Source organism: Chamaea fasciata, unplaced genomic scaffold (genome assembly GCF_029207755.1).
Source record: "Chamaea fasciata isolate MVZ Bird 193981 ecotype frontalis unplaced genomic scaffold, bChaFas1.0.hap1 SCAF_4, whole genome shotgun sequence".
NCBI lineage: Eukaryota > Metazoa > Chordata > Aves > Passeriformes > Sylviidae > Chamaea > Chamaea fasciata.
In genome coordinates this window covers 77,854,961-77,864,857 of record NW_027094089.1, presented here as the reverse complement: position 1 = coordinate 77,864,857, position 9,897 = coordinate 77,854,961, and the positions used below count along the sequence as shown (strand labels likewise).

Sequence of the window (9,897 nt, the reverse complement as noted above, 5' to 3'; positions counted from 1 at the left end):
TATGTTAACAAAGATGCAAAGGAAAGGGATTTCCTGGTAAGGGAATATTTGTGGGGTCATTTGGGTGAAATGGGCTCTGTAAGTGTATTGGAAATTAATATTTAATTTTATGTATTTTTATATTAAATATTTAAATTCATTGTGTTTTTATGATGCTAAAGACTTTTAATGGGAAATGGGTTTTTTTAGCTTTAAATCATTTAGTTAAAGCAGGCAGAGTGTGCCTCATTAGCCTAAAACCTATTTCATGGGTGCCAGGCCCTATATGTGACCCAGAACCCAGGTGCCTGTTCTACTGCAAGGCCAAAAGGAGCTTAGAAAAAAGCTGTTTTAAAGGTTTTCTATGTTTTTAATTTTAAATAAACCATTCCCAGATTATCAAATCGAGGCTACATTCCCATGGCAGACCTGAGCCCTGTGTAAGCCTTCCCGGGATTGCAGCATCTGGCTAAATCCAGCCCAGATTAAAGCAAAGCTTTCATTGCACAAACTCTCCCTGAAAGGAGCAGGATACTCCTGATGCCGGGGAAAGGACGGAGCTGGGAATTGCAGGCAGAGGATAGGAAATGCCAAAGGCAGCAGCAGGATCCAGAGGAGAGGAGGCAAGGTCCTGTGCTGTATGAGGAGCTGGTGCTGCGTCTCTGCAGAGGGAATCTGGGAAGCAGAGCCATTCCGGGAGCATTCCAGCCACGGCTGTTGGGTGTTCCTGAGATTACCCCAGCTCCCTGATGGAAACCCTCTGGAAGACAGCCTGAACACACCAGCCCACAGCTCAGCAACAGCCTCCACAACAAGGTTCTGTGCTTGCAGAGGTTTTAGCCAAAGCCATTGTTTTAACACCATTTTTTAATATTTATTTTTGAATGTCTTTGACAGGGGGAAGGGTGGAAGGGGCTCCCAATTTAATTCCATAATCCCCCTAAGCCTGGCTTAATGCACTCACTCTGCCTGGCCTCTGTGAATTTTACAGTGGTGTTTTGGGTGGTTGCAGCGCTGCACTGGAAAATGCCCCATCCTTTATTTCGCAGCTATTTGAGGGAAATGATTCCCAGTGCTGGAAGCCTGGTTGTTAAATCCATATTGCCAAAGGAAACAAACTCTGTCACCCAGATGGGGCTGGACCTTGGGGCTGCCACGCAGATTCCTGGATGAGGTAGCTCAGAATCCAATTGAAAACTCCCAAAAATAACATTAAAGCAGGAGCAGGAGACTTTAGCAGTTGGTGAAAAATGTAATTTTTGGCTGAGGGGGTGGGTGGGGCGGCAGGGAACAAAGCAGAGTGCCCAGCTCTGGGACACCCGGGTCCCCTGGGATGAGTCCCCGCAGGCAAGGCCATGGCTCACCCCAACTGCCCTCGGGTGGGAGGGATGACAGTGCTCCTGGAGGGAAATTCCAACAACAGATTTTGTCCTGCTGCCTTCTTCTCCCAACAGGGAGGGAGTGCTGCAGCCTGGTTTGTTTCCCACACGTTCAAGAAAGACAAAACGGAGCTTTAAAGAGTCTTGACACATCTCATGAGCCTCTTGTCTCCCTAAAGTCCTCCCTCAGTTCTCAGCTCCCAGGATTTCTCCAACATCTGCTTGAAACCTGCACCAAGAGGTCAGCATCACTCTCAATGGGATTTTTCCATGTCCCATTTCAGGATGCATTGTGTCTCCCATGGAAATGTTCCTTGGCCATTCCAGCAGCATCCTGGAGTCAGCAAGGACAAATCCCACAAATACATGGGCATGGGGGGCTGGCAGAGTCCATAGGCAGCAACAAAGTCAAGATGGGAAGATGGGTTTGGAAGAAAGTCAAGTTCTGAAAGGTGTGACCTGTAACAACCTCAGTCACCAAGCAGGAGGAAGGAGAAAAGAGAGAAAAAAAAATGAAAAGACAGATCTTCTGACAGCACAGAGCAGGAGAAAGGTGTCCAGAGACATCAGGAAACACATGGAGAGAAGAGGATCCTTAATAGAAAATGGCAGATCCTTTGGACTTCAAGGACAATGTGGAGAAGGAACGGGAGATGCTTTTTTCCACCTCTACAATCAAATTCCACACTTCTCCCATTATAATCCAGGGATAACAATGAAAACCTCAGGGAAATAGGGACTGATGGACAATTCTGTCCTTATGGACACCATAAGCCTTCACAGCTTCACCTCTGACCTGCGCTGGTTTTCCAGCAGAAACTCAACCACACAGAACTTGGGGACTTCAGAAACTCTAAACACACTTTTAGGGAAACGAAAGGGAACAGCCAAGGGCAAGAACTTGCAGGTGTTGAAAACCACCTCACTGGAAATTAAATTAAATTAGGTCTTTGATTAAAAAAAAAAACCAAAACCACTTTAAAGGACCTTCCAATAATGTAATGCCTCTCTGAATCAACATGACACACAAAACATACTCTAGCAGGTTATGTTCCAAGGCCTAATAATTTAAGGCCAAAAATAAAAAGAGATTCTGAAATCTGAACTCCTGAGGACATCAGAGGAAAGACTTTTCCCAGAGATACAAAGCTGAAAGGCCACAGGAGAATGTGAATGTCCATTAAATGATGGAAGTGCAAGAATTAAATGAAATATGGGGTCACTTTACTGCAGAGAAATTTATGGAAGTTTCCATGTTAAAGCTTTTCCTTACGAGGGATAAGAGGGAGATGTCGTCTCAAAGATCACAAGAAGAATCAATAAACAAAAATAATGGGAGGAGAATTCCTTTATGGGACAGCACTTTGAGAAAAGTTGCAGAATCCCATCCTCAGATTCCATGATTAGTGACTTACAAAGTTCATTTTAAACTCACACTCCTGTGGGCAAATTTACACAGGACAGTTTTCTAATCTATCACCTCATGCAGTAATTGAGAATTAATTTTATAAGAATGTATTTAAAGAGTATTAATGAGCTTATTTACAATGTTTTCCTGTTAGGGATATCAATAAATGTAAAAAATACATCAAACTGTTTCATAACTTTTTATTTCAATAAAAGCAGCACTCTAAAAAAACCCTATTGCAGTTCTTCCCAATATTTCTGTTATTTTTGTAAAATGAAAAATATAATTAAAACATTAAAATCCTCAAACCTTTATGGAAAAGAGTATGGGATACAGAGGGATATAATTTTATTAAAATTGTTCACTTAGCTGATGGAGTTCCAGTAAAACTTGCATGTCCAGGGAGAGGTGACGAATTCCCAGTTGCAGTCAGATGCTTTGTGCCCAGGCTTCCAGGAGAAGCCAAAAAATGCAGGATTTGTCCCTAAAAACCTAAAAAACCACAAACAAAACACCAAAGGATTATATACAAATATTTAGCATGGCCTGAAGTTGCTGAATTAGCCCAGTAGTGATACCAGGTGGTATTTTTGGGTGACATCCTTTTGCAGGGGACCCCTGGACTGGTAGCAGCCACGGGCATGTCAGGAGAAGTTGGAAAAGGTTGAGAACAGGGAGTTTGATCCCAACCAGGGGACACAGGTCAGAATCAGGCCTTTAGACAGGGATCATGCTGACTGCAGTAGTAACATCAGAAATAACAAAACCTACCTGGTCACTTACACCCAGTAGTAATTTTGCTGCTATAAAACTTGGGGTGTTCCAGGCAGTTTGAGGAACAAAGCTGGAATTCAGAGATGCTGAGGATGGACCTGACACTGACATCATTCCCCTGGTGCTTCTGCTGGCACAGCCCAGAGCACACAGGGACACAGAGCCACCCCTTTTCCTGGGTGTTTGATCCACAGCTGGATTTGGCATTTCTGTGTGAAGCAGAGATAAGGAGAAATGTTTAGATCATAGTTAGAAATTCCACTGCGTTGCAAACCAGGCTGATTAAGTTCCCCCAGTTGCAGCAGGGCTGCACACACTGATCACAGCTCAGAGCAGCTAATGGCTGCCATAAGGAATATGAGATATGGATCAGTCCACGGAGCAAGGGATGACCCTGCTCCAGGCAGGCAGAACTTAGGCTGAATGGATTTTAGGATTCTCAAAAAAAAATCATATTTACATCACCAGAACAAGTAATTTATTAATAAGATGAATTATTGCAAGATAGAATTTAGAAACAAAGGCGAGCGGCGTCCTGGCTGTTCCTCCATCGCCTTCCTATGGGATAATGTTGCACCTAACTCTTGGATGTCTGGCACCATCTAGAGGAATGATTGGAATGATGCAGCAGAGAATTTAAATATTAAATTATTAAAAATAGCAAAAATCCTAGAGCAGATCTTGTGTAATATCTAACAGCTATTTAGTTATTATTTAACAGCCCTTGTTGAGGGACAGAACCACAGGAAAGAGTGGGAACTTGGAGATTTGTCCTGCAAAAACAGGATGTCGGTTTGCAGACAAGAGCCCTGCACTCCAGCAACTGTAATTAGTGCTAATTACTTTGCACCTAATTTATTTTAAAAAATAAACTATGTGTCAAAATTTGAGGTTTCTGTATGTAAAGATCATAAAATAAGCTTGGACATTTCAATATTGCTTTACTCACGACTGTGTAGCACAAGGCACCAACTCCTAAATTCTTTCTAAACAGCTCTTATTTTTTAAATCAGTTAAACAAAAACTTGGTTCTAATTTAACTGCTATCCTTGTTTGCCATTCAGCTCCATATGAAAGGCCCAAGATGAGCAGGATGTTCACAGAATTCCTTGTGGGTTGCTTCCAACTCAGGGTATTCCATGAAATGTACAGAGAGAATATATATATATATATATATATATATATATATATATATATATATATATATATATATATATATATATATATAAAGCGCACAAGCCAAAAATGCTTAATTTGTCCCAGTGTTTAAATCCAGCTGGATTCAGGCATGTGCATCCCCATCTACATTTATTGGAAAGGTACAATGCAGGTAAACACACCACACCTGCACAATCCCACTCTAAGCTTTCTTTTTTTGATTTTTAATGTACATTTCTGGTTATGCTAAACCACAGTTCTGTTTTCACACACAGCTAAAACAGGATTGATTCATGACGACAGAATAATAATAAAATATGAGAGAGACACCTTTACCTGGTATTACAAGCTGATAGTGGGGAAGTTCATTTAATTTTGTAGTCAAATTAACCAGGGGGTTGAGTTTTACTTTTAACTACAACGGAGAGTAAAACTGCCTACAACACCAAATGGGGAGAAGCGATGGGTATTTGAATGTCATCAGTTCCTACTCCTAAAATCCCTCAAAAACTTTAGTTTTCATTTATTTTAAGAGCAGTATGGAAAGAAACAGATACAATCCATCTTCTTCCTTAAAGCAACCCTGCTCCTGAATCCTCATTAGTCTGTTCTCCTGCCACCAGCTGCTGCTGGCATTTACATAACAGAGCTCTGCTCTGAAGAAAGATGAATCAGCACATCCATAAAATCCTGCTTTCACTCCGAGATTTACTATCACCCCCAGCATGCTACTGCTTGGATGCAGAGGATCTGGAAAAAGATGAGTCATCGAGCTGCAGGATCCTAGAGTGGTGTGGAAATGGAGCTCCTGGGGAAGATGACTCCTGGAGGGGAAAACCCGGGAGAGGTGGGAAGAGGTATAGATAACAGCCCTTGTAGCAGGCTTGGGCAGTAATGAAGCAACTGGGAGAGCGATAAGGAGAGGAAGCTGAGGTGCCAAGGATGTGTTGGGAAGAGGCTTGGGAGTGACGGTACAGCAGCACAGTCCAGCCACAGTGAGGCTGAGGGAAGTTCCCAGTGAACTGTCTGGAAATGAGGAATGCTGATTGTACCTGCCTCTGGTGCAGGTACCTGCAGCACACACAGGACACACCTGGGTCATTCCCAACACTTTCCCCTCCTGCTGGTGCAGGAATCCATATAAGCCACGATGTGGAGCAACACGGCTGAGCACTGACGCAAGGTCATGGACTGAGCACCAAGCAAGGAGTGGCCAGACTCCCAGCTGGAATGCTGCAGGAAGGACACAAGCAAGGCATGGATAAGCTTCTTTGGGAGCATTTTTTATCCCAGGCTTTTGAAAGCCCCTTTCAGTCACTGCAGAAATCCCCATGGATTCATATACAGGCCCAAGCAGAACAATCCTGCCTGGCAGTGCTGCAGCTTCACCTGTGCCACCCCCGAGCTCAAATAAAAGCAAATCGTGAGTGGCGAGATTCAGTAAGGCACCAAATGGTGCCAAGGAAATGTCACATTCCTAAAGAATTACAGAATCATGGAATACCAGCATGGTTTGTGTTGGAAGGGGTCTTAAAGCCCATCCAGACCCACTCCCTGCCATGGGCAGAAACACCTTCCACCAAACCAGATTGCTCCAAGCCCTGTCCAACCTGGACTTGGACACTACCAGGGATGGGGCAGCCAGAGCTACTCTGGGCAGGGCCTCCTCACCCTCACAGGGCAGAATTGTTTTCCAATTTCCTACCTAACCCTGCCCTCTGGCAGTGGGAAGCCATTTCCCTGCCCCGGCACAACAGGCCCATGTAGTCTCTCTCCATCTTCCCTGTGGGATCCCCTCAGGAACTGGAAGGCCACAATTAGGTCACCCTGGAACTTTTATTCTCCAGGCTGAACAATCCCAATTCTCCCAGCCTTTCCTCACAGCAGAGCTGCACTATCCCTCTGAATAACTTGGTGCCTCCAGTGGATTTGCTCCATGTCCTTCCTGTGCTGGGGACCCCAGGGCTAGAGGCAGCTCTGCAGGGGGGGGTTTCACCTAAGCATGGATAAATTAAGGAGCTGTTGGCACTGGAATGCACCAGGACATGGTGCTGGGCAGTATTTATGGGGCTGTTTTTTCCCTGACATGGAATTCTGTTCAGCTCAGGAAGATGGATTTGTACTTTCAGGGCACATTATAAAACATCATCTGCATTTCCTCATTTGCCTTCCCAGCGTGCATGAAAAGATGAGCTTGCAGTTCTGGGCTCTGAAGACAGGTGGGAGAAACATCACCTCTCTTGAGAGTGGGATCAGTGTGTGCTTCTCCCCGCTGGAAGCTTATTCTGAGAACAGCAGCTTCACACTGTCTCTCCCAGGAAGCTCCACAGCTTCGGAGGCTCCGGGGTCCTGCTGGGAAGCTGGGAGAGCTGTTACTGTTGGGAAGCCACTGGAACTGGCAGCTTGGTGAGGTGGCACCTCGTGTCTGCCCACTGCAGAGCTGAGCAAAGAACCTGCCCTGAAAACATTCCAAGGGTGATTGTTTGGAGCCTACAAGGAAAATGGAAAGGGCCTTGGGACAAGGGGAAGTGGCTTCCCACTGCCAGAGGGCAGGGTTAGGTGGGGTATTGGAAAGAAATTGTTATTGTGAAGGTGCTGAGAGAAGGGGGCCCAGAGAAGCTCTGGCTGCCCCACCCCTGGAAGCCCATCCAGGAAGGAAGTGTCCAAGGCTAGGCTGGACAGAACTTGGAGCAACCTGGGATAATGGAAGGTGTCTCTGTCCATGGCAGGGGATGGGACTGGATGAGCTTTAAAGTCCTGTTAAACACAGGTCTATTATGTTCTGTGATCCTATCACCTGCCACTCACAATTCAAGAACTTTAGAGGATGATGAAGACAAAACAGGGTCCACACATCACCCAGTTTATCCAACCTCCTGGCACAAAACAACTTCCAAAGCCAGATGAAGGGGCAAGTGAGTACAGGTGAATGATGTGGAATAGTTCAATGCCAAATCCCCAAATCCTTCTCCCTAGATTGGCTGAGTGCCTGGAGGCATCTCGTGGAGCTGCCAGCAGGAAGGACTGCATCCTGACTGCTCAACAGGAAAACTCGGAGCCAGTGCTTCACAGCAAATCCAGGTAATATACGCTCAAACTGCATTTATTCTCAATATTTCCAGAGCATGGATTCACAGTGATTCAGCTCTTGGTATTCCAGGCACGAGGAGAGGTTGTCCTTTGCTATTCTGTGATGACAGTGGTTTTTACCCTGCCAAGGCTCTGGAGTTCTAACACAAAATGTCAGGTATTTGAGATAAAATAAAATTCACTTGTTGTTTTAGCAACTTGTTACTGAAGTGACACTGATTTCCAGGACTCTGACAGGCTGCTTCCCATGGAAAAATACTTATTTCCACTAAAACTATCTAGTCTGACCGTGACCCCTTTGTTAACTGAGGTGGATGGGTGCTGTTTCCATCGTATTTAAATTTCCTGGTCACTCGGAGCAAACACTTTTGACTCCGAAAGCCAACCGAACTTGAGACACTTCCCAACAGCCAGGCCTTGTTTACCGGGAGCCCGGGAGTGCTGTCACGGCCCCACCGCGCAGTCCCGTGTCCCCTCCAGGGCACCCCCGTGGGCTCCATCCCCCTACTCTTTACAGGATCCCTAAGATTCTCGAATCCCTTCATTCTTTCAAAAACTGCTTCATCTGAGGCACAGGTGGGGCTCCATTTCCCAGGCGCCGCCGGGCAGCGGGCCACGAGCACTGACACCGAGAACACTGCGACCGTGAGGACCGGGAAGGGCTGCAGCCCTGAGGGCCGAAGCCGCGAGGACAGCGGCCCTTAGCACTCCCTCGTGACGGCTACCGGGCCCTCTGAAGCACAGCCCGGCTCAGCGCTGCCCCGTGACGGCGGTCAAAGCCTCAGGCACATCCCGGCTCAGCCCTTCCCCTTCCCCTCCTCCCTCCTCCTCTTCCTCCTCTTCCTCCTCCTCCGCCCTCAGCCGCCGCCCGGAAGTGGCGGGCGCCCCCCCGCGGCGCGTCACCGCCCCGCCCTTCCTGCCCCCCCCCGCCCGCCCGGCGCTGCCGCGCGCGCCCCCCAGCGGCGGGCGGCGGCGGTGCGGGCGGTGCCGGCGGCGCTCGGTCCGCGGAGCCGCGATGAGCCCGGGCGGGACCCGCGCCCGCACCCGCACCGGGACCCGCGCCCCGCACCGGCACCGCCGCTCCGGCATGGGGCTGCGCCCGCACTAGGAGCCGAGTCCCCCCGGGGCGCCATCCGCCACCTCCCCTCCCCCTCCCGAGGAGGATGGCGGCGGCGGCCGCCCCGACCCAGCTGGAAGCCGGTGGGTATCGCTGGCGGCGGGGGCTGCGCTCCGCACCCGCTCGGTTCTAACCGTGTCTAACCCGCTCTCCCCCGCCCCTCCGCAGAGCTCTACTACCTGATCGCACGGTTCCTGCAGTCCGGACCCTGCAAGAAATCCGCCCAGGTGAGCGCGGAGCCGGCGCTCCGGCCGGGCCGGGCGGGCGGCGACGGGACGGGACTGGACGGGACGGGGCGGCGGAGCCGCTGCGCTGCGGTCGCCGGACTCACGTCCTTTGTGTGTGTCTGTGTGTCCCTCTGTCCCCAGGTACTGGTGGAGGAGCTGGAGGAGCACCAGGTAAGGCGCCTGCCCCGGCGGGACGGGGGAAGCCCTCGGCACGGCGGGGTCGGCGTTTGCCCTGCCCCGTCTAACCCAGCCCATCTCCGTCCGGGACACCCGGCGGGAGCGCGGCTGCCCCGCGGCGGGGCCGGGGGCAGCGGCCGGGGGGCTCCATCCCCGGGGGAGCGGACGGGCACCGGAGGGGCTCCCCGGGGAGGGGTCGCTCGGGCTCTGACGGCCGCCCCCGACCCCGTGTCCCTCCCGCAGCTGATTCCCCGGCGCCTGGACTGGCAGGGCAAGGAGCACCGCCGGAGCTTCGAGGACCTGGTGAGACAAGTTTCACTCTTGACTTTTCCGACAACTTCCCCCCGCTCCCCGCGCCGCCGCCGCTGCACCGGGCGCGCGTCACCCGCCCGCCCCCCTCCCCCCGGCCCCGTTTGTGTGTTCCCCCCCACCAGGACTGCGGGCTGCGCCCCGCCGAGGCCGCGGCGGGCGGCGGAGTGTGGAGGGGAGGGCAGGAAGCGGAGGCGCGGCGGGGCCAGGGGCTGCCGGTGGGACCCCCGTGGGCCGCCCGGTAGCACCGGCGGAGCGGCCGCGCCGCGCTATTGTGGG

At 50.0% G+C, this 9,897-nt stretch overlaps 1 protein-coding gene and 1 long non-coding RNA gene across 4 annotated transcripts in view; one reads left to right on the top strand and one right to left on the bottom strand.

Moving 5' to 3' along the window:
- Positions 1-2,989: 2,989 nt before the first annotated feature.
- LOC136288697 (uncharacterized) lies at positions 2,990-9,156 on the bottom strand. The gene is made up of 3 exons (XR_010720552.1): positions 9,085-9,156; positions 3,538-3,749; positions 2,990-3,258 (listed from the first exon to the last, which is right to left on the bottom strand). It is a non-coding gene; the product is annotated as an uncharacterized lncRNA (long non-coding RNA).
- Positions 8,843-9,897, top strand: part of BRWD3 (bromodomain and WD repeat domain containing 3) — a 49,797-nt gene continuing 48,742 nt past the window's right edge. The window contains exons 1-4 of one of the 3 annotated variants that reach the window (XM_066182166.1): positions 8,843-8,988; positions 9,074-9,132; positions 9,274-9,303; positions 9,553-9,612. In XM_066182166.1, the coding sequence (XP_066038263.1) occupies positions 8,952-8,988; positions 9,074-9,132; positions 9,274-9,303; positions 9,553-9,612 (186 nt within the window). In that variant the 5' untranslated portion in view covers positions 8,843-8,951. Of the gene's footprint in view, positions 8,989-9,073; positions 9,613-9,897 lie in introns of all 3 variants that reach the window. The other 2 variants (XM_066182163.1, XM_066182165.1) reach the window with 2 other exon arrangements.